The sequence below is a fragment of the Pleurodeles waltl genome, chromosome 1_1, assembly GCF_031143425.1.
Source record: "Pleurodeles waltl isolate 20211129_DDA chromosome 1_1, aPleWal1.hap1.20221129, whole genome shotgun sequence".
NCBI lineage: Eukaryota > Metazoa > Chordata > Amphibia > Caudata > Salamandridae > Pleurodeles > Pleurodeles waltl.
This window is the reverse complement of record NC_090436.1, coordinates 82,278,419-82,303,624: the sequence shown is the minus strand read 5'-3', so window position 1 is coordinate 82,303,624 and position 25,206 is coordinate 82,278,419. Positions and strand designations below refer to the sequence as shown.

The window sequence follows — 25,206 nt, the reverse complement described above, 5'->3', positions numbered from 1 at the left end:
TGCTGTAAAAAATAAGGAAAACTAAAGTATATATGTCCACACCACCTTTAATTATTGGCACAGTAGGGACACAATTATAAAATGCTACAGTTTTATAAAACAACACACAGCAGTAACCCCCTGTTTTGCAGTTCAAAACTGCGTAGGTTTTTTGAGAAGTCCACACACACTAATGAAGGGGCCGTGTGAAAAATGTACAACCATGTCCACTTAAGGCCCCTACGGGGATGCTCTTACTGTACGGCTTTTTGTTACTAAAAATAACATTGAAATTGGAACCTTTCTTTTGTGGAGTAGATGCCCCATGATGATCCTGCAGAAAGCTAACCAGCAGGAAAAAAAAGCAAAACAAACGGCATTCTTTTCAGCATCAGATTTCCTTGTCGTGTAACAGAAGTGTAAGGCAAACACAAATGAGGGTGGGTGAGGTGGAGATGAGACGGGGCGGGTAGAGGAGAAATGGATTGGGGAAAATAGGGCAAAAAAAGAAGTATCATGGGCAGGGATATGGCAGACAGACGGCCTAAAACACAAGCACTCATATTTGTCCTTGTGTAATGTAACTGATGCTCATGTAAAGGTCTCCAATACGTTTGGGTTGAGATTGTGCTACATTTAAATGCGAAAAAATGCCTAGTGATGCAACACTACTCAGAGTGGTCTTCCAGCTAAAGCTGTCCCTGTACCGACATGCCTTTTTATACTTACCTTGCTGGCCTCCGCCCCGCCGCTCCATCCGTTTCTATGCTGCAGCAGGCACAGGCTCCCAGCCTGCCCTGTGGCCAATCCTGATGCTGCTCAGAGCAGCGTCAGGATTGGCTGGGAGTGCCCAGCTAGGACACTCCCAGGCAGACTGGGAGCCTGTGCATGCTCTCTCCAGCCTGGCAACTGTGTTGCTGGGCTCGAGAGAGCCTACTACGCATGCATGTTTGGCCGGCCCGAGACGTCCAGCCAAACACACATGCGCTCAGAGGGAGGAGGGGTGGGAGTGCTGTGCACTCCTCCTCACTGCTTGTCACCTCCGTGGCCCCTCTCCTTTACAAGAAAAGGATAATAAACAGTGCTTATTATCGTTTTCTTGTAAAGGTTTTGCAGCCGACGCTGCTGGCGGGGCAACGTTCCTCTGCCCTAATGGAGGAGCGGCCCCTGCTTTTACTACCAAACAGACCATTTATAGGATACAAATACGAGAACATGACAACCAGAATGACCACGCTAGTGCAATTGTGCCTTCTAATGCGCATGAAGAGATTTTGCCGTCTGGTATTAAATACTGCATTTTAACAAAAAGACAAAATTCCAGTCTGTGGATAATTTGAGCGGGGCAACAGCACTTATTTTTCTGCTTCATGCATTTTTACTGCAAGCGAAAGACACATATGGGAAAGATGGAGGTAGAGAAAAAATGAAAAAGCGTAACAAAGGGAGAAAGCAGAAGGCTGTAAGAGTGAGTTGAAGGGGTAAGAACTATCTGTAAATTGATTAGAGAGGCCCAAGATGGCTTCAGGATTACACTGCCTCAGTATTCCACGCTGGTACATTTAAATGCTGCAGTTGTGTGTTTCAGAGAAGAGCTTGGGGCACCGCACGATTTTATTTACAAATTAAGCACTGATTCCAGTTTGAGATTGCATTGAATTCTCAGAGGTCAGCCATCGTCAATGCTAACCAGAAGTGAGAAATTCCTCAAAAGTGACAGAGTCCACGTGAATTCAACTTTCATAGAAGCACTAAAACCAGAAGTATCTGCTCCCCCCCACTCCTTTCTGAAGGTCATCTCACTCAGTGGTGTAACAAAACTTGAGTGGACCCCCTGTGAAGACCCTGGAAGGGGTCCCCTCCCCCTGGTCCCAGGCAGGGGCCTCCCGCCCGTGCACAGTGTACTGAGGGGGGGCCCTGGAGCTTGCCCCTCTCCCCCTCGTGCTGCGGGCACCTTTGTTACGCCACTGACCTCACTGTTTGCCTTCATGTCTCAGTGAAGACAGCTCCCAGCTGGGAGCAGCAGAGGAGCAGGGAGGGAAGTGGTTATTCAGAAGAAGTTTAATGCACACTTGTTACTTCATCCTCTGAACTCGTCTTCTTCGCGGGGGAAAAGTTGGCCGGGTCCCCAATACAGCAGAATGAACACGTTTGCCAAAGGATACGGATTAGAAGAACTCTTTAGCACCTCACCAGCATAACTAAAAGAAGCCAGGTGAAACATAAGTAGGAGAAAAAAAATGCCAAAAAGGAGACACTCATGTTTGAGGTATATAGAGATGTTTAACATTTTCAACATATTGACTAAAGGCCAATAAGGCTATTTTTGACAGGGTGGGGCATCTGAAAGGCCAGTAGTCTGTCCCATGCAAGGCTATGCCTCACAGCGTGTGATTAATGTATCCCAACCAGTGCTTAATTTGTAAATCAATACGTGCCGGTGCCCACACCGTGACTCAGGTCCAGCATCAACTCCGTCTCGGCAGACTGCGCTGCAGAGAGATCGTGGGACCGGGCAGGAATTAAGCTAGGCTTATGCCCGGTTGCCGTAGAATCAGCGTCTTTGACCTGCATCCTTGAATGAGTTGCACACGTACCTCCTTCGTCTGGTCGCCGGCTGTGCAGGTGCTGGAGCTGGTGAACTCCCATAGGCAAGCATTGAAGTTGTTGTTCAATCCACCTTCACGATGGGGTCCCTGCTGCAATTTGAATCGTTCAAAATTGGGGGTTGGGCTGGGATCAAAGTGGGTATTTAGAAGCTTGGGTTGTACCTCGTGGTCATCGTCCGCAGCCAGGCAGATGCTCAAAGAACCTGTAGATGTCCTCCCCCAGGAACTGGAGCAGGAGGGAGCTCTTAACAGCCCCATCCATCTCGAGGGTCACCCTGAAGTCATTGCTCAGCCGGCCCACCCAGGTTCTCCACCTGGGGGTGATGTGGCCGGGTCTGCCAGCTTATTGAAGGATTGCAGTGCAGCGCCTGGGTTGTGCGGGTGAGCTACCAGGGCAGCCAAAGGAGCTGGGCCCACGCAGCGTTGGTCTTGTCCACCATGGCGCACTGAGGCACACCCCGACTCAAGCCACGTGGCCAACAGATTGTGGGGTCACTAGCAAGAGGTGGCAGGAGTACTCTCAGTGACAAGCACTACCAAAGCGCTGTGAAGGTCCAGTGGCCGGGAGGCATTGCCGCAGTGACGTGGTAGAGGGTGAGAGCAGCAGAGGACGCATTCCTTGCGTGGAGCGCTCCTCTCCTGGCCCAGTCGCGTCTCTCCACCCCAGACGGTGTGCGATGCCCCTGTGGCCGGAGGAGGTGAGGCGAGGCGGATAGACAAGGAAACCTACCCAGTAATACACTATGGGCCAAAGTCCCCAAGGGGCGTTGCTCCCTTTTATTTCTACTGATAGAGCGTTCCGTACTAATAATTTACCTATATTTGGACGCTCTTTAGGCCGATGAATCTTTTGACCAAGTGGGACTCTCTTCACCCGAGATCAGTCAATTTAATGTAATCAATAATCAATAACGAACATAAGCAATACCCTGATCAACATAACATTTCACAATTAATCCAGAATACATTTCGGCGAACCATGACCTTTCGGTCATGAATAACCACACCAGTTTATTCAAAGTTAATGAATTTATTTCCCTATATTAACAAAGCTAGCACAATATAGATGTGTCTCAACACCAAATGATATATGTAAATGAACATTAATAGCTGTCCATAACGGCGGAAAAGATGCAATCTATGCAGCATTTGAATAACAATGCCTTCGATAATGGCAACGCAAATCACTAAGACTATAATCTGTAATGAGCTAATTGCATACGTTAGTCAGCATAGCAAGGTCTCAAATTGCATCCATCGTGCAACAAAAGGAATCCTCATCTAACCTCAAATTAGCATCGGCATGTGGGACTTCATGCAAAAACAATTTAGCAACATTAATTTGGAAAACTCCTAGCTAGGGCCCTTATCAAAAAAAAAAAATCAGCAGTTGGTTACCTAAAAAGAACACAATGCAATTGTACAATTTCCTTTCATATTTACCAATTTCAATCAGCATTCAAGGAAGTCTTCGTCTCACAGGTACCGTTTCTCGATCAGCATGGGACGGGGCAAAGGGGCAGGGGTGGACGGGGCAGTTGCCTCTCAGCGGCAAAATAAAACTACTACTTCATGCAAAGGGATCAAAGTTAAAGTCTCTAAGGCGAGAATTAATTAAAGTCTCTAGAAGACGGCAAAATGACGAAGTCAGCAAGATGGGCCATAATGGCCAATGTCCTGCAAAATGGCGGGTATCGGGCTCGTAATGTCAAATAATGGCTGTTTTCCTCTCGTGATGGCGCGTAGTGGCTGGTAACGGCAATAATGGCTACTTTCTCCTTGTGCACCTGGTTTAAATAGACAACAGTTCAAATCCAGTTGGGTCTTCCATTGGAGGGTTCATAGGTTGGCTTCAAATTGTCCAATCAAAAACAACAGTTCTCAAGCTTTTACTTAAGCATCCTTGGAGACGGTTACGTAAGTTGCAACATTTTATACCAATTAACTCACTTTCAGAGCTTCCATTGTCCGCACCTGCAGATTGACCTTGGAGCAAAGAAAAAGATGCCAGGCTGGCACGAAACCTTAAGATAAGCATGTGAACTATCTCAGTGGAAAAGTACAGCTTCAAGCAAAAAATACACGTTTATTAGCACATTGGAAAAATACGAGCATCCAAATCGTGAGACAGGGCAGCTAGGCCGAGGCCTCCACTAAAGTTATGCTAAGCTAAACCATTTCAAACAAGCAAATCATAGCACACGTTTACGATTATGTCAGATTCGTGCAATTCTAATACATCACGTTATATAAAGCACGCTTATAAATGTTGGCAAACTACTCTAAGGGCACATTTTGTCCCCGTACAATCTTTATTAGTTCGGTTAAAGTCACACTTGATTATTGCAGCACTACGTTTTATGCGCTAATAAATGTAAAACCTTCATTTCTGCGTCATCACTACCCTCAAGCCGTGCCCGGCTGCAGGGGTTGCATGCATCACTTCCGGGTCGGGAGTTCCCAGGTGAGGACCGGGTGGTTCACTACAATGACCACTATCCATATTTTACCACTATTGTAATCCCTTCAGAACTGCACACACAATGACGTCTGCAGCAGGGGTCTTAACCCTGTGAGATATTTTAATATGCAGCCTCTTTGTGAGCAATTAGGTAATGCAAAACAGATTGTTACATATTGTCTTGTTGGGACTTTGCATCTGAATTATTTAAAAATAAATATATTAGTTCACTGTCAGACTCTGATTTTCAAGTTCCGACCTCGTCATTCCACCCCCTTTCCTCTGTCGCACCTGGACTCTCAATTTATGGGTCCCTGAAGTACATTTTTTCCAGTTCCAGCAATGGATTTCCTGGAAATATTTATCCCATGTGAAAGCACTTTCAAATACAGTTCCATATGTGTACTGCACAAAATTCTCTTGTCTGTTGATTTAAAAGACTATAATGTTGCTTCATGCCTGATTAGACTTTAGGGTACATACTGGCTGCAGAAGACAACTGACTTGCCTTTTGATTTATTGGCAGAGCCAAAGACCTTAATGTGTTTAAGTTAATAATAAAAAAAAAATATATATATCACTTTTACTAAAGGGCTCTAAGTGCAGTGAAAGGTGAAACGTTGAAGTAATACACTTTTAAAAATTTTGAAAAGGTTTTATCATATTTCTATGTGGTGTTTGTTGCATGAATTACATTCACAGCTAACATTTTCAAGTTCTGCCCTTGCACAGGCTCTTAGAGCGAAGTGAGACCATCATCCCTTCTCTGTTCTACTTCTTATTGTCTCGTGCACTTCTAATTGTACATCAACGGCCAGAGCTGCCTTTCGTTTCTCTCAGAAGCCCTCCCTGCTCCCTTGCATTTGCCCCACCTCCAGACTCACAACTTGCTCTCATCACAGGGCAGGACAAGTGCTTAATTTGTGGTTAATGTTTCCGGTGCAGAGCATCTGCACTTATTTTTGAGGGCTGGCACTTATTTTTCTGCCTCAAGCATTTACTGCGAGCAAAAGACCGATCTCGAAAAGACAGAGGAAGAGAAAAACGAAAAAGCGTCACAAAGGGAGAAAACAGAAAGCTGCAAGAGTGAGCTGAAGGGGCAGAGATGGCTTTAAATGGATTGAAGAGGCCCGAGATGGCTTCAGGGTTACACTGCCTCAGTATTCCGTGTTTGCACATTTAACTGCAGCAGCCGCGTGTTTAAGAGGAGGGCTTTGGGCACCAGCACCTTCTTATTTACAAATTAAGCACTGGGCAGGACATGTCTGCTCCCCTTCCCAGCTGGGTTCCTTTGGTGTTGCTGTCCAACAAGAGACTTGGGGCCTGATTACGACCTTGGCGGAGGGGATTACTCGGTCACAAACGTGACAGATATCCAGTCGACATTATTACAAGTTCAATAGGATGTAATAGAACTTGTAATACAGTGGACAGGATATCTGTCATGGTTGTGACAGAGTAACTCCCTCAGCCAAGGTTGATATCAGGCCCATAATGCCTTTCACATGCGCGGCATTTTTGAAGATGTGCATCTACAGCAGATTGCCCTTTAATGGTTTTTTGGATCTCTCTAAAAGAACCTGGGTGATTTGAGGAAGCAGGGTGCACATGCAAGCACCCTAAATGGAAAATAGGTAATTTGTTACCATGACTTGTATTGGCATTAAAAGGCCCAGAGAGAATTTTTAACTAAAGGTGGCATCACTAGCACCGTTCAAGTCAAGGGCTTTTCTATTACACTTTTTCTGGTGGACAAGCTCAAATGGATCAACTGAAGTAAACCCAGACTACAACTCCCAGAAGGCACTGGATTATTGAAAACCCTGACCGGGGCACACAAGAACAGAGCTCCAGGGGAGTGTTTGGGGTGTTACACCCCCTGATAAATGTATTTTATTTTAAATAGTTGGGTGCAGGTGCTTTCAGTCGGATATGGCGAGGTGTCAGTCAGATTTAACCAGGAATCTTTACATGCACACAGACAAAAAAAAAAAACACGCAAATAGTCTCTCCTTCTCTATGATCTGAAAGTCTTTGCCTTAAGCTCCTCTTACATGCCCTGCTTGTCCTAAAATGTGTTTTAATATTATATGTCAATGAGATTGTTGAAAAAATCTGATGCTGACACCGCTCCAGTCTTACTGACTAAAGTACGCCCCTATGGGCACCACCTCTTTAGTGACATACAACCATTTAGCAAGTACCCCTTGTATCTTGCATGTACCTGAAGTTTAAAAAACAGATCATGGTGCCGATTCTGTGAGTTATTACACTTGAATGAAATTTAGGAAATGCCAAGTGGGTCTAACTACAGATCGCTCCACCTCAGGAGGATACGAAATACCAATCCATAACTTTCCTCTTAAAACAGGTGCATTCTGGGGCCTGGATGGTGATTTCTTCAACTGAACTAACTCAACTGTACTGTAAATGTAGTCATCCTGCTGAGGACTCCCCATTTATTTAAAAGTGATAGTTCTTTAGAAAACTGCCTGCCACGTAACCTTTGGCCTTTTAGTGAATTTCTACGTTTTTTTTAAAATTCTATTTCCTAACTATAACATCTCAGTAATCTTTGTTTTATCCAACGAAAAAAAATATATATATATATATATATATACACACACACACACACATATATACATACATATACACACACTTCAATAGTTTTACACATTCAACATTAAAAGCTTGATACTGACAAAAACCCAGATCCATTGTCAGTGTCAGTGGTATTTGGGGCTAGATTCTGTGCTAAAATCCACTAGTCGCTCACCAAATCTGTGGTTCCTATCTGGGACTCGTACATATGCCCTCAGATTTGTAGTGGGAAATGCCGTGAAACGAGCATTGGCAAAGCCAAGAGTCTGGCATTGATGTGGGAAAGCGTTTTGGTGTTGCCATACAAAGCCTGACCTATTGACCATGCCAATCCTTGTTTATTAGAGTACAGTAAGTGCACTAGCGGGTGAGTCTCGATTAAAACATAAAAAGGCTCAGGAGGGGAGGGTGGAGACAAACAGGGTGGGACTAGAGGGATTCTTGGGGGTGGACTGCCTGTGCATTTTTCGACAGGTATGTTGTGGTATGAAGAAAGACAAAAATATTAAAAAACAAAAACAAAAAAAGGCTCTGGTGCAGTACAAATACAAAACAAAAAGGATGACTTTCTTTAGATAATGCAAAAAGTCCTTTATACGCTGCAATGCAAACAATCTACAAGAGGCAAAATGATACACCAAATACAGTGAAATAGGAGATTAAAGCCGTTATATATATATATATTAAAAAGTTGGTACCAATAGGTTGTGCAAACAGCTGCTCTTTCACGTCAGTCCTTAAACAAAAAAGAAAAAAAGAAAACAAAAACAAAAAAAAAAATCTACAAATCCCAGAAAGTAAAGAACAAATATTGCACCTAGATTGTGTGGTGGGAGATGTCTACTCCTCAGAAGACCTTTTTTTTTTTTTAACAATAACAACAATAGCTGCGACTTAGCAAAATTGTACAACAAGAAAGAAGTAGTCTAGCAATCAGGGCATTTCCCTATCAAATGTTAGAACACCGTACAATAACGTAGGTATAGTAATGGGTTTGTTAGCACCATAATTATATCTTCATCACTGCAAAGCGAAAGACTTCCAACTCCGCTTTACTGATCAGAAACTGGAACATCTCCAAAGAGACCACTTCCTACCAGGGACAGTGCAAGGATTTTTGCCACTTGGGGCCATATATACGAAGCATTTTTGCAGTCGCAAACAGTCTGATTCACAAAATCGGGCTATTTGCGACAGCAAAAATGTGTTTCCAAATGTATGAACATCCAAACTGCGACACTCCAGAATCGCAATTTAGATATACAAATTGGTATTTGGAAGGGGCGTGTTTAGTGCGTCCCTTCCAAATAGTGATTTCCAGTGTTATGTATCGAGGCTTTGCGACCGAAATGTGGTCGTAAAACCTTGATATTTTACCACCAACTCAAAGTTGGTGGTACTGCATTCGCAAATTGAAAGAAGTCCCTATGGAACCAATTCCCCTTTATGAGTGTTGAAAAATCATTTAAGAGCAGGTTGCTTGCTCTCAAGAAATGGAAAAAAAACCAACGTTTTTTTTATTTATTTTTTTTAAAAGCATTCCGTTTTCCTTTAAGGAAATCGGGTTACATTTCAATTAAAAAAAAAACCACAAAAAAAACCCTTTATTCAAAATCAATCACAGACACAGTGGTCTGCTGACCTCAGCAGGCCACCACCATCTCTGTGATGGCAGGCATTCCTAATGGGCCGCAAACTGCGACCTACCTCATTAATATTCATGAGGTAGGTCGGTTTACGACCCACTACCAATCACAGTATGAAACAAAGAGGTATTATGGTAGAATTGCTATTTGGAACTCGCTATTCCTATTCTTTGTACATCTGGCCCTCATGGATGTCATTTAGGGGGTGCCAGGGGTCGCAGATGCGACCCCAAGCTTGCCCCTTGCGGCCCCTGACACTGCCAACATGACCCCTGGCCTCAGAGGTGTCAATCACAGTGCCAGGAACACAAGGGCATTCTTAGGGTTCTAGTTTTCCAACAGTTTTTTTTATTATTCACTATTAGTGTAATACAAATGGAGTACAGTTAGCTGGAGTATGACCTTCCTTGGTAGCTGAGGTAAGTAAAAAACACTTAAGTGTAGGTTGTGTTGTCTGCATGCTTGCGGATGAGAGTGTGTACGAGTGAATGTGTGTGTGTGTGTATGCATGTGCGTGTGACGGTAAAGATGAAATGCCACATGATGTCACTTCCGCTACTGGCATTTTGGTGAATTGACGTCCATGGTGGCCCTTTGCCCCCTCTACCCTGGACCGATGTAATACTCCTGAGTAGCTGGGACCAATGTCCGTGCACAACGGATGGATGTTTGCCGGATCGGGTTAGTACTTACTGTCCCTGGTAAATGCAGATTCCTGCAGGGTGGGGTAGTACGGGTACGCAAACACATACCTATTCCAAGTCCCACAAATATGAGGTATACAGGATTGATGTTTGCACACTGATTACCACATGTTTCACCTCTTTTCCAACTATTTTCACATAGAGACAGTTTTTCCAGGAAATGTGTCCATGGAAAATTGTGGATATGGAGTAAAAAAAAGTTGGAATCCCAATTTGTACACAAACTGCTGAGCGTGCACAACTTTGCGATCAGCTGACTACTAAGAAGGAATGAGGTCCAGAACTCATTTGAATACATTAAGCAGTTTAAACATCAGAGACCATAACTAAAGACACCAGAAACATGAGGAGTACATGATGTACACAATGAGTACACGTGTTAATAGCAGTTCTCTCCTACGCTGATTGCTTAACTCATCCCACTGGCCAGCTGCCTCTATTTTGTTTACATTGTGGTTTGGTAAGGTCCATGGATTCCCTCTTTACCAACACCAGCCCCCTGAAGTCCAAAAGAAATGGCACACGGATCCCAGTGGGCAACTGAAGAGACCAAGGGAAGTCTCCAAAGACAGGTTTAAGATTGTGAGATTTGATTTTCCCCAGTGCATCCAGGCATACTAAGATTCTGAGCTGATTCTCACTGAGATGAGCAAGTCCAGCACCAGGAGGTTTCTGGGCCAGATGGGTGCAGATTCATTACTTTTTGGAAGTCACAAACTTTTCCCAGGTGATAATTGGAATCCTGTGTGGGGGGACAGCAACAGTGCCCGGGCCCTAATATAAGCAAGAAAAAAGATGCCCCATTGCCTGGTAAGGAAATAAAAGATGTCATAATCTGGGAACAGGGGGGCCCTCGTATCTCAGGACCACAGCACCTGCTGTAACATTGGTAGGTACGCCCCTGAACCTGCGACTGACAAGGGTTTCCTGGCAGACTCCTAGAAACTGTTGTGAAGATGGAACTGCAACAAAGCCAAGTCCGCGTGTGCATGGAGCATGGCCACAATGCTCATGAGAACATGCATTTGCTCAGTGGCATCTTTTCCCTCAGGAGGGAAATAGTTGTCAACAAGGAAAACTATCTTCATCTACACCCACACCAGTGTTCCAATCCCGCCCTGGAAATTGATTTACTCTTTATCTTGCCAGAGTAGTTCCAAGTTTATTAACAACTATCTTTGGCCTTGGGGATCTGGGGATGGAGGTTGGGGGATGGGGATGCTAAGAGTTTGGGACTGTATACTGATGTGCTTTCATTATGACGTCTTGCTGATTTGTCACTAACGCATTGTGATGTTGTATAAATGCCAATTAAAAACCTACACAAAAAAAACACTCTTGCGCATCATAAAAACATACAATGTACATAAAAGGGTACAAATACGTTAAAACCAATGGAAAAAAGTTATCACTACAAATATAAAAACGTAAGACCTCTAGAGGATGTAAAATTCGTAAAGAAGGAAATGGAATAAGAAAAAAATATAGGAAAGGGAAGCACATAATAGATATACGGAGAAGAGATTTCCAGGCAAGCTACTTTGGTTAAGCACTTATTCTGTTTTTGCTTTCCCCAGGGGCTTTTCAGGAGTAAAATCATACCCTTTTTCAGTGTGGGAATGGGTTGGAGAGGAGTTTGTGTAGTAAGATTGTGTGTGCTAAACTTACAGGCCATGCCCGCCCTGTGAAGGTCACCCCATTCCCTAGTAGTAAACTTACTCACTCTAAGTTCTACTTGTGAGTAAATTAATTTATGAGTAAAAAACAACTCTTTTCTGAATCAGAAACTGTGTTTTGCACTTGTGAGAACGGGTCTTGCACAAAAATGCTTTGGTGTATGTTAACTCCACATTAAATGCATCAGATCAACAGCCTTCGACTGACAATAACAATACACGTTTTTAGGCACATATGTCTTCTCAGGGATCAGTGCACTGTCGGAGGGTGTTTCCGAGTAGTTATGTACAGGTTCTCCAGCATGCATCCTCAGAGGCTTTGACAACCTGTACTAATTCAGCCCCATGTCATCTACCACCGTGCTCCAGTAGCCACTTTTTTAGGGTAGAGCCTGCGAGTGCATGCACTAGCGCATGCGTATCACATGCGAGACGCTTTCGTGTTCAGTAAAGGGCTTGGAGCCCACCTGTCTCTCACCATTTGTTGGTTTGCGTGGCACTCTGCTTTACTGCTTTGTAATTCGTCAAAGCATGTCAGGCATCATTTCTGTTCCTCTGTGTGGAGCAGGGATCAAGCATTAATTGACTTCAACTTAATTTGTGCCCGTCCGCTGCTCCCGACGTGATCAAGGTACTATTTTGTTCTAACTTCCAGTGCCTCGCAAACAGAAGGCTTGTGACTGGCAAACACGTGACCAGCAAGGCAAACAAAATTGCAAAGTTTTATTTTTTAAAGCTAACTTTATTTGTTGAGTCGTCTTTTCTCGGTTAAGCCGCCTTTTCTCAGTTTCCACTCATTATTTTGGGGGATTTTGCTCATGGGCGTTGTTGTCAAAAGATAACAATTAACTTGTTTGAAATATGCGAGCCGCATTGCATTTACAATGCTTGTTTTATGTTTGCCATTGGTCCACATCAGGTCTCTATGATACCCACCATGCACTTTACTCCTATTTAGCAGCATTGGGCCAAAACGAATTTAAATTTTGGATATCTCCTGCCTGAAATTATTTCTGTTTCAATAGAAATCAATAGAGGAAGCACATTTTGCCAACTAGTTTAAAATCTGCCACTTTCCTCTCCTAAAATGTTGGCATTTATGCAGACATCACCCTCCTTGGAGACTCTCTAGATTGACAGGTATGGCAAAGGCTTTAGTCACCAGTTCCAGCGTTTCTGACAATAACACTGAGATCTGGGACTTGCAGTTTTCCTTTCCCCAACATAGTAGGCCTTCAATTCCCCGCATGCGCTGATGGCCAATCCAGGACTAGATCAAGATGTTGCATAATACACGTGGGAAATTGATCCGCTCAGGGTGGCTTCCTTGCTCCAGGACATCACAGACACTGTGTTGCCATCTCTGGGTTTTCATCTAAAAATCATTACTATCAAGACGGTTAGTGAAATTAGTTCAATGGAAGCAATCTAGGACTACAACTCCCAGAATGCGTTTGGTTGTCACACAAAAGCCCAGAAATAGAAGCAGTGTGTCCACCAGGGCATGGAGCACGGCAGACACCATAGTTCAGGAAGACCCAGCGTGTAGTGAGTACAATTTTGAAATGAACATTCTCTTTGCAACAGTGGCGTAACAAAGGCCCCCGCTGTGCACAATAGCCTGAAAACTTATGAGTGAGTGCGGAGCCTTCCAGGTTTTCTGCAGGGGGCACGTCCGGTTTCGTTAAGCCCTGCTTTGAAAATAACACAGTACTCAAATCTTGCTGATCTAGAATTCTGGGTCTAGTAGTCCTATGTCCCCCACTCTAAAGTCACGACCTGAAACACTCTAGAGGGGCTGGGGGGGCGCAGACTTTGCAGCTAAACTTTTCATGGCTTAGTTTGCTGCAACACTTACCTTGTGTCCAGAGCAGGAGGGACAAGCAGCCCAGACTCCACCGGAAAAGTCCCATTCTGATCCTTAGCAACGTGGAGGGTGCGCAAAGAATGTCACCGAGAAAGGAAGGTGGTCTCCGGGCAGCCAGCCATCCAGGACCAAACAAAAAAGGTGACGAAAAAACTAACAAGAAAGCGCGGCGAGAAGCCCCGGGAGCCTGGGCAGGCGGGAGCGGGTCCGAAGAGCTGCAGTTTGCAGACAGAGCTGGGCGAGAGATGGATGGAGGGGTCTCAGCGCGCGCCTGGATGAGAGTCCAGGATAAGCATGTGAAAGGGAGGCTTGCAGGGGAGGGCTGGCCGAGCGAGAAGGGGACCGGCACACTGAGCAGCTGCAGTCAGTTAGAGGCTGTGGAGGGGGAATGCTAATCAGAGGACTCTGCGGCCGGTGGGCTGGGAGAGAGAGAGAGCGAGCGGGAGGGGGCTCCAGGGTGGTGGTAGACCAGGGATAGTGAGGAGGGGCCGAGCCCCCCTCCTTCCTGACCCTGCTATGATTGGACCCATTGATACTTGCAAAGAAGGAGCATGTCTCGCTTTTGCTGTAAAACAAGCATGTCGCTGCAGGTTCTCTCCAGCTGTGCCAAACTTCGGTGTGTGACCCCCCTGTGTGACTGCCTGCTCCAGTCCAGATTTTTCTGTGAATTCTGGGATTTGCCGTCTTGTTTATTCCATTATAAAGCCTGGACAAAAGTCCCAGAATACAAGGAAAAAACCTGTCCTGGGGCAGCTCATCACACATGAACCTGGGAAAGTTGGTAACTTTGGGCCAGATGTACAAAGCATTTTGCGGGTCTCAAACTTGCAACTGGAAAAATTTATTTTTCCAAATGTGCAAAATGCGATTCAGTAACTTGTTAGCGAGTTACATTTTGCATTTGCGATTCGGTATTTGGAAGGGGAGTGTTTAGCAGTGGCGGCCAGTAATTTTAGGAGGGAGGGGGCATGCGGTCAGCACACTCACACTCATTCATTCACACACACACATGCACGCACGCACATCCATTCACAACACTCATCAACATTCAAACATATACGCACGCACCAAACATTCATTTAAAAAACACACACACGCTTACCTTCAGCTCGGATGTCCCAGGAGGGTTGGGACTGCTGCCTTAGGTCAGCCAATGAGGGAAGGCAGCAGTCCCATCTTCATCACAGAGTGGGATGGGGTCAGTGAGACTTCTGACCCCATCCCACTCTGTGACGAGGTGTCAATGATTGACACTCGCCCTGGGCGCTTCTGGGCTTAAACCTGAAGCGCCTAGGTCGGAGTCAATGGGTGACGCTTCCCCTCGTCACCGAGCAGGAGGGTCTCGGGGCACCTTTACTGAGACGAGGAGGTCACGCCTATAGGAGCTCTGACCTCTACAGCCCATCAAAGTTCAGCTCCGGCAGCCAGGAGTCTGCACAAATTGCGCATATCTCACTCCTGGCTGCCTGAGCTGAACATGAAGAGTGTCTGTCAGGCTGACCTGTGCTCAGCCCGACAGCCACTCTTCATGAGGGGCAAAAGGTGGGGGTGGGTGGCCCCTCCGCCCTAAAGGACGGGCCGCGGCTGGTGTTTAGGGCATCCCTTCTAAATACCAAACTGGTACATGATGTATTACTGTTTTGTGACTGAATTCTGGTCGCAAAACAGTAATACTTTACCACCAGTCTAAAACTGGTGGTAACCCATTCGCAAACTGGAAGGGGACCTCAAGGGACCTCTTTACCTTTGAGAATGTAAATAATAACATCTTTAAGAGCAGGCAGTGGTCCCATGGACCAATGCCTACTCTTGGAAAAAAATGAAACACCAAGGTTTTATTTTTTCTATGTAAACACATCCTGTTTTCCTTTAAGGAAAACGGGCTGCCTTATAAACGTAAAAGATTGCTTTATTAACAAGCATTTGCAATGCAATTGATCTTGCATTTGTGAGAGTTAGATCTATTGGCATTGTCAATGACAGTGTCTTTTATCTATGTGTTCTGGTTTGGAGTGGAATTATGTATGGATTGAATTGGAATTGTTAGTTGTGGAATTGTGTGGGGTGAAATTGTGTGGTGTGTACTGTATTTGTGTAAGGGATTATGTGACATGGTGAACAGATAGGGGTGAGAGCTGCACAGAATAGATAGAAAGGAAGGTAGAGAAGGTAAGGGAGTTTGTGCACAAAGTGGTGAATTAACTCCAGAAGGAGGAGAATAAAGAGTTTGTGAGAAACAGAGAAAGAGGGGAAAACAGGACACAGATGTATAAAGAGAGAGCACCTGTGTGTGCAGAAGAGACCCTATAAATAGGAGACAAGTGTGGTCCTGAGGGACGGAAATCAGTGGCAGCTGCCACAAAATTCAAGGAGGGAGAGGCTGGAGGGGCGGTGTGGAGAGGGGAAAACAGGATACAAAATAATTAAAAAAAAAAAAAAAAAAAAAAAAACTTACCAGACCACGTCCGTCCACCTCACTGGTTGTTTCATAGCATTGCTACCCCTAGCTCTTTGGGTATGCGAGGACCTTGAAATTACAACCACCCAATGCATGCAACATAATAAATGACAGTGACACTCTCTGTGGATGAAATATACCGCAAGTTTATTGATTTCAGCTTACAGGAGATCCAGGTGTCGATGGTGAGTTCCTTGAACTGTTGACACCCCTCCTGAGAAAGCTAGACCTGTCTTGTTGGTGTTTCAGCACCTACTCACTTAGAATCTTTACAGCTGGTTCATTTACAGTGTGCTGCCCCACCCACTTTTTACTTTTGTGTCATGCTCCTGACAAGTCAGAGCGAGACCCCGGCCAGTCTCCGCAGTTGCTCAGGATTCAACTTTCCCTTGAGGGATTAAGTAGTGCCATGGGCGGTGGCCCCTTATGTTACCGCCTAGCCTACTCCTCCCCTCCTGACGGGCTGAGCAATAAAAGAGGGGTGGACCACCTACGGTGGTTCCAAGAGCTCAGCTTCTATTACATCCTAGCAGGGGAGCAATGCTAAGATGCGTGCGACGTGTCCAGCCACAATTGCTTTGAAATGTATTTGTGCCTACCCATTCACTGGAAAGCAGTGTGGTGAACTCGAGCCGCAGGGAGGGACAGGGAGGAGTCTGGATGAAAAGCGAACAAATGTCAGCGGGTTGAGGCCATTGCTTTATTTCCATAGGGCTGCAGTGCTTGAATTACTCCTGGCATGAAAGGGTATGTGACAGTGATAACGCGTCCAGTCCTTATAAATTACCTGTACCTGGACACGTTGGAGGTCGTGAACCTTTTAGCCGAGTCGGGCTCTCCTCATCCTAGAATAGTCGGGTCACTAAGATCAATAATCAATAACTATTGTAATCGATACTCAATACTTAATTAATAAATCAAAATAACACGTCAGAAATCAATAACAGTTGATATTTCGGTGCACCATGACCTTTCAGTCATGGATAACCACACCAGTTTATTAAAAGTTAGTGAATTTATTTCCCTATATTAACAAAGCTAGCACGATGTATATAAGTCTCAAAACCAAATGATATATGTATACGAACATTACTAGCTGTCCATAGCGGCGGAAGAAACGCAATCTACGCAAAATCTGAATTATGATACATTCAGTTATGGCAATGCAAATCACTAATATGAGTAACTGTATTTGACTAATTTCATACATTGGTCAGCATAACAAGATTTCAAATTAGCATGGTGCATCGAATGAATACCTCGACTAACCTCTAATTAGCATTGGCATGTGGGGCTTTATGCAAAACGAATTTAGTCAACACAAATTTGGAAAACTTCTAGCTTGGGCCCTATCAAAATAGCAGTTGGTACCTAAAAGGAAAAACACAATGCATAATACAATTATCCTTTCATATTTACCAAATACAATCAGCATTCAAGAAAAGTCTTCGTCCCTCAGGTACCGGTTCAATCAGCATGGGGCAGGTTTCAAAGGGGCAAAGTTAAGGGCAAGCTTCCTTGCAGCGGCAAGGAGAATAAGGTAAAGTTACTGCATGGGCAAGGCGGGGCAAATCAAAGTTAAAGTCTCTAGGGTGAGAATTCTTAAAGTCTCTTTCTCTGGAATAGAGAAAAGGGCGTCAAGGTGTCGTCCAAAATGGAGTCTGGCATCTGGCTTCAAATTGGCATCAAGGAAAATGGCTGACTTCTCTTTGTCCGGTGGGTTTAAGTAAGAAACATTCCAAATTCTGCAGGGTCTTCCATTGGAGGGTTCATAGGTTGGCTTCAAATTGTCCAATGAAAACTGTTTTTCTACTAGCGCTCATTTATGCATACATTGTCCTTGGAGCCTTGGAACACAAGTTGCAACATGGTTTGCCAATTATTTTTGGTATCTGTACCTTCATTGTCCGCACCTGCAGAGACTGACCTTGTATCAAAGGGGATGAAACCGGCCTAGTACGAAACCTTGGAGATAAGTGTATTAGTCATCTCTACTGGAAAAATACAACTTCAAGCAAGAATATATGTTTCATTAGTTCAAGGAAAAGTCACGCAGTTAGAATCTGAGACCAGGCAACTAGGCCAAAGCCTCTACTAAATTTAAGCTAAGCAAAACAGTTTCAAATAAGAAATCATGGCATACATTTGCAATTATGACGGATTACTACATTTTCCAATTCTTCATGATTAATAAAGCTCGTTTACAATGATGGCGAACTACCCCGAGGGCACAATTTCCCCCGTACATTATTTTCTTTACTAAAATCAAACTACATTATACGATTTTGGTTACATGATATATGAATATATGTTGGACCCTCTTTTTTTGCGTCATCAACAGCATCAATACCTATTATAAAGGGATTGGGAGAGAATGTGACGTAAAGGCCAGAGCTGCCAACTTTGGAGCTGGGGAACCAGGTTGAGTCTCGGCATCAGCTCAATGTCCTGTGATTCTGGGCAAAAAACGTAGTCTCCCCATGCCTACCAAAATGTGTAATGTAACTGGTGCTCATATAAAGCTCTCCAGGGCCTTTGGGTCGAGTTTGAGCTATATAAAAACTGCAACAATAAAAAAAAGGAAAAAAATGTTAATGAGGGAGCAGCAGAAAGGGAAATAAATAGTACCTCAGTTGTGGCTGGAGCAGCGGACGAGCACTGATTAAGTTTAATCACTCTGTGCTTGGCCAGTGCTCCACTGCAAGCGTTAGAAGTGACATTTTGGCTGAATTAGCCAATTAGGGATGCTGGAATGAAGAGTGACACTGCAGCACACAAATGGTATACAACATGGTCTCACAAGCGAGAAGCATGCGCTAGGACATGCATTCGCAGGCTCGACCCTAAAAAGCAATCACAGGCACAGTGGTCTGCTGACCTCAGCAGGCCACCATCCAGTGATGGCTGCGACTCCTAATGGGTTGCAAATAGCGACCTCCCTCATTAACTCATGAGGTAGGACGATTTGTGACACACAAGGGATCCCTAAATGAAACTCAGTGAGTTCCATACATTAGGAATACTGATTTCCTATTTGTGAACCGGAGAGAATCGCAATTAGGAAATCAGTATTCCTAATGTTTTTACATCGGGTCTTAAGTCTCTTTGAGTTGCAGCAGGGGTGACTTTGTGCAAACGGTTTAATAGCAGTGACATCAAGTTGTTCCATGCCAGGCACTGCTGTCTGCTGTCATTGCTGTCAAAGCTTCAAGCATGGCTGGCTGTACTTTTAACGGGATGAATGAGAAGTGTGTGTACTCACCAAACTGAGTGAAGGTGTGGGTGGGGGCCAGGGTGGTGCTTGGTACCAGGACATGTCAGCAGGATGGCCTCCTGTTAAAAAGGCAGTCACTCACCCGGTCACAATGTCAAGCAACCGGGTTAAGTAAAGGAAGATTGGTGCTCAGGTGGTCTCCAGTGTTTAACTTTTGCCATATTACAGAAGGTCCCTTTGAGGAGAAACAGGCACATTGCAGTGAGTGAACATCTATGACCCTGAACTTGTGCAGTACTACAGAGGTGCATGGGCGGAGGCCACCGGGAGCTGCGCTGATTGTGCATATATGAAGTGCCACGCGGTGTGCTCCCGTAGGGGTGAGTCCACGGGGAGGACAAGGAGCTCCTCATGCACCCCACCCAGGGGTGAGTGCAAGAACGCACTGCACCAGCCTGCAGGAGGATTCCAACCTCAAAATACTGGCTGTATCTGCCTCACCCCTCAAACAGCCCCCCACACTGGGTTGCTTCCCATTCCTCTCAGTTGCCTATAAAAGCACAGCAGGAAGGACATTTTGACTGAGGTATGGATGAAAAGCAGACTTTAATGATTGTTTTCACTTTTTCTCCTGCATTCCACATACTGCCTGAAAGCACCAGCTTTGTCACACAAAGGCTTCCATGTCACTGAGACAAGTTCCCCTTCACATTCTGTCACTCCCTTATTCTTTGTTAATTTTCTGTTCAGAGTTTCCTGAGTGAAAAGTGTTTGAGATCTTATAGGACATGCATTTGCTTTTCCTCCAGTATTTTGAAATGTTGTTTTCTTTTACTTTTTTTTTTTAACAATGCTTTACAGACAAACATTGGAAGAGCCAACAGAGCTGCACTTCCATTATAAAGGTGAGACCTGTTTGGCGTTGCCAGTGCTTGTTTATGTAATATGCTGCACTATGTTTGTCAGTGCCATTTTACATAATACGGGCCCTCCTGTCAATGTAGAGATTCTAACATAACAGTGCATGTGAAATAATTTTTATGTAAGGCGCACTATCCCTCTCTTAATAAACGAATTACAAATAACCTGCAGTTATGGGCGCCATTGTTTATCTTGTGGCTGGGAAGAACTGTGGCTCTCAAAATGAACATATTGCCTAGATTCTTGGATCTACTACAAGCACTACCAGTTGGCTTGTAGAACCAAGATATGACTCGGATACAAAAGGCTGGCGATGTGTTTGTACGGCACAACCGAAACAGAGACTTTCAAGGGTGCTGTTAAGGAGCACTACCAAACAAGCACTTGCAATATAATGGGTCTCTTGCCACATTAAATGAAAAAAACAAAAAACGACAGCGATCGCGATGCGAAATAAAGAGAAAAAGTAGTCCAGAAACCATACGGGAAACATGGAGCCTCGTATGTTTCCAGTGGTTTACCGGTGCGCTTGTGTGTGTGTGTGTGTGTGTGTGTGTGTATGTATATGTATGTATGTATGTATATGTGTGTATATATATATATATATAGATATATATATATATACAGACTGTGTTATGCCAAGTGTAGGCAAAAAGTCTGAAGGCAAAAACAAAGGTTACAGGGACGTTATTATTAGGTTCTAAATTTACTAGTACAAAACCACATAAATTCAGCAGTTATAGTTAGAGTTCTTTCAAGTAACTATAACTCGCGCCCCTGCCATGCACAGGTTTTTTTTATTTTTTTTATTTGACTGCTTATGTTTCATTTGCACTTTTAAGGACGTTATAGAAGTTCTCATTACTGCTGTAATATCTGGGGTAATTAGCAGTGCATGGCGAGGGTGCGAGTTATAATTACCTTAGGGCGTGAGTTAAAGTTACTTGAAAGAACTCCAACTGCTGAATTTCTGTGGTTTGGTACGAGTAAGTTCAGAACCTAACTATAAATTCCCTTTAACCTTTGTTTTTTTCCAGTGAATTTCTAAGATTGTTGTAATTCTATTTCCTAGCAATAATGTTCCTGTACCCTTTGTTTTTTCAGTGAATTGCTACGTTTTTTTTAACATATAGTAATTTTCATTACTATACTTTAATCAAACCACCACCGCGCATGGCCTACAAACAAGCCCTGCGGGCAACCCCTATAACAGCCCAAACCTGCTCTGCACACGGCAAAAGGGCATGCGCACCAGGGGGTGCCTGCAGAGTCGAGCCTGCAGCCAGGCCATGAGGCCACCCACTATAACCACCCAACACTGCGCAGAGAAGGTTGCCCTCTATAACAACCTATAATGACCCCCTTCTTGATCACGGCCCCAGGGACCCCGTCCCCTGGGGTGCAGCCTAAATATTAAATTTTCTTGGGGGAGGCGCAGCCCACCCTCCCCTGGCCAGTCTCAGCCCTGGGGACCCCATTCCCTGGGGCCTGGCCTAAATATGTAATTTTGTTGGGGGGGCACGTGGCTCCCCTCCCTAGGCCGATGTTGGCCCTGGGAACCCCATCCCCGAGGGCATGGACTAATTATTATTATTTTTGGGTCAGCGGGACTGCAGAATGCAGCACACATAGAAAAAGCAACAAGCATTTTCTTGAGTTAGAGCTATTGGCATTGTAAATTCATAACTGGACTTTCCTTGCCACATAAATTGGTCAACTCTGCTGCATAATTTGGTTCTGTTTGCCACATAATTCCAGTGGCTTTAACTAAAGCACTTCGATTTACCTTCTTCCTCTATCTGTAGCGTAAAAATGAAAATAGTGCCATTTAGCATCCTAATTTAAATCTGCCATGCTAATTAGAAAAGAAAACCACTCTCACTGCCCCACAATCATAGTTGCTGGCTCACTAACAGAAAACGCTGGGTGAAGGCTAAGAGTAGAAATATTAACAAACGAGCAGCACAATAACATTTTATGTGTGACTCCGAAGTACTGTACGGCGTGGAATAGTGTTGTGTGATTTTGTGTAGTGGAATTATGTGGCATGGTGTGTAGTGGAATTATGTGAATAGCAATAATATGACATTGAGTGTGGAGTGCCGTTATGTGGATTGATATTTTGTGTTGTGGAGTGGTATGTAGTGGAGGTCAATTGTGTGGTGTAGTGTGGAATTGTGTGACAATGTGGAATTTTGTGGTGTGGTTTGGATGCATGTGGTGTGTTGTGTAATTGTGTTGCTGAGTTGAAATATGTGGTTTGTTCAATTATGTGGTGTGGAATAGAAATTGTGGAGTTGAATTGTGTGGTGTGGAACTGTGTGGCATTGAGTGAAAATATGCTGATTGGAATTATGTGGCATGGTGTTCAGTGTACACTTGTGGATTGTTGCTACCTGGCATACAGTGGTTTTATGTGGGGTGTATTTATCTGGTATTAAGGTGAGTGTAATTATGTGGAGTTGAATCCCGGACGAGACGTGAGGCGGCGGATCCTCGCGAAGGAGCTGAGCAGTGATGAGCGTCGCTTAGCTGCGCAACGTGTTTCTCTTCCCCCAGGATCCTCTGGATTTGGACCCAACTCAACCCTGGCCCCTTACTGCCATTTTTTCCTTTGAGTTTTCCGAGCAGCCCGAGGCAGGCAGGGGGCAGAGGCCAAAAGAGGCAAGGCGCCACAGCAGCGGCAGTGGTTCCCTGGCCGGGGAAGGAGAAGGAGCCGTGCGAGGGCCGCAGGGTTCACGGCGAGTGGAGACTCGAGTCGCAAGCGGCAGGGCGTTTGTGACTCACCCATGCCCATTGGGGGGGGGGGGGGGGCTGCAAACTATCCCCCCTCCCTTGAGTTCGGGGTGGCCATGCTGCAGACAGTCTCTGTCTCCCCTGTCCTATGACTATTCAGCAGTACTCCGTCTGATCATTTCCTTTCTTCTTCAACAAACTCGGAAACTCCGGACCTTGTGTGCTCTGAACACTTACCTAGTGGTCCCCCGATCCACACATATTTCTATTGGAGTCCTTGGAGTGTCTCGAAAGAATCCTTTCGTCGATCTTGGCCCTTTCAGAAAATTCTATAAATAACTAACATCATATTCAAGATATTCTGTTATCTATACTGAAAGCCCTTTCAGATAAAAAAAAACACTAAGGGGGTTATTCTAACTTTGGAGGAGTGTTAATCCGTCCCAAAAGTGACGGTAAAGTGACAGATATACCACCAGCCGTATTACGAGTTCCATAGGATATAATGGACTCGTAATATGGCTGGTGGTAAATCCGTCACTTTTCCGTCACTTTTGGGACGGATTAACACCTCCTCCAAAGTTAGAATAACCCCCTAAGTTCTGTGTAGATGAAAATGCAACGAGAGCCCAAGAGCGGAAATATCAAAACCAGGGGCTAGCCTCTTCTGGCTCGAATTCGCAATCCTTAACCTCTCGTCCTCCAGTGACTGTAAGGCCAGAGCCTTCTTACTCTGAAAAAGGAATGCAGGTGGGCAAGCCTTACACGCTTATACAAGGTGCTACCTTATGTGATTCCGCTTCCCAAGAGAGTATGGTTTACTCCCTGGAGAACCTTTTTCTCTAGTCCCTTTTCAGCTAGCAACTCTGCTCTCGAACCCCCTGCAAAGGAAAATTCTCAAAATTCTCAGGTGGCTCCCTTCCCCATTTTTTTGCCCAAATGACATGTCAACTCAACACCGAGGGAGCAGAATGGGTCCCCGGCTGGAAAGGCCACCAAAAGGAAGAAAATGAGCAGGAAAAAAGGGGAAACTGGGAGAAAAAGGGATAGTGAAGAATTTCTAAAAAGAACCCAAGAAAGGTTACGTTTGAGGACGTGGAGTCCGGGGAAAGCCCGGAAGATCCTGATCTAATCCAGACAAAGGTGAAGTCAGTGGCGTAGCGTGGGTTGTCAGCACCCGGGGCAAGGCAAGTAATTTGCGCCCCCTAAGAGCTGCGAGTGCGGGGCAAGGCAAGTAATTTGCGCCCCCCCCAGATGTTGCGCCCAGTGCGGCCGGCCCCCCCTGCACCCCCCACGCTACGCCACTGGGTGAAGTTGAAACACAGTGGAAAGGATGGTTCTTCTTCTACTCTACAATTACTTGACAAGGCTCAATTACGAGGAGGGTTTCAGAACTATCCTCCTGTAGCAACAAGCGACGCGTCTCCCAGGTTCAAGTACAAGCAGGTCGTTGATTTTTTTTTTTTTTTTCCTTGCATTCTGGTGATTGTAGTTTTATTTTATCCAATAAAAATTAAGGTACCTGACCACAAAGAAAAAAACCAAAACTGGTTTGGAGCTCTGAAAACGCACTTGACACAGCACATTCAAGTGAGCGGAAGCTTGTCTCTTCCTGCAACCCATGGCCAGTTACCAGCTCATGGGCTTGGTGCCCCTTCTATGTGCTTGATTACTTAACCGCTTATCCAACCAACTGGAAACTCATCTCCAAGGAACACTGTGTAACCACCCGTACTCCAGACCACCCCAGAAGAGTTCCTATCCCACCCAAACGCATGCAGAGCTCTGGCACTCCCCTTGCTACGCAGGTATTCACTGAAAGCCTTCCTTTACCCATTGGCCTTCATGATGTATCAGCAGGGCTAGCTTTATGTAAGTGCGACTGGTGCGGCCGCACTGGGCACTGACATCGGGGGTGGGTGGGGAGCGCTACGTTTAGTAGCAATAAGTTAAGATTTAAAAGCACCTGCTGCAAATTCCTTGTGGGTCCAGCTTTCTGGCAGCAATAAAACTGTCAAGCTAACTCTTGTGAGTTATGTTCCTGGTAGAAAGAGATGGACTTTTGTCTAGTGGCAGTTTTAACTCGACATAAAGTTGCGCAGAGGGTTAATTTACCTGCTGCAAAGAACAGATCTGTATTTTATGTGGATAGCTGAGTGGATTAGTGAAACCAGCCTTTACCAGCACTTTAAAACAAATGAAATGTTTGTCAGGCATGGAGGGGCCATAGACACGTAAGGGAAATCTGAGAAGGAGATCACGCGGGGGTGGAGGGCACCCAAAAAGATTGTCGCACAGGGCCCACCAGCGCTAAAGCTTGTGTATCTTCCTCAC

The 25,206-nt window shown here is 44.9% G+C and overlaps 1 protein-coding gene across 1 annotated transcript in view; it reads right to left on the bottom strand.

Moving 5' to 3' along the window:
• LOC138267166 (uncharacterized) overlaps window positions 1-13,906 on the bottom strand; it is a 184,943-nt gene extending 171,037 nt beyond the window's left edge. The window contains exon 1 of the mRNA XM_069216049.1: window positions 13,535-13,906. Within this exon, the coding sequence (XP_069072150.1) occupies window positions 13,535-13,589 (55 nt within the window). The 5' untranslated portion in view covers window positions 13,590-13,906. The remainder of the gene's footprint in view (window positions 1-13,534) is intronic.
• Between the last annotated feature and the right edge of the window lie 11,300 nt (window positions 13,907-25,206).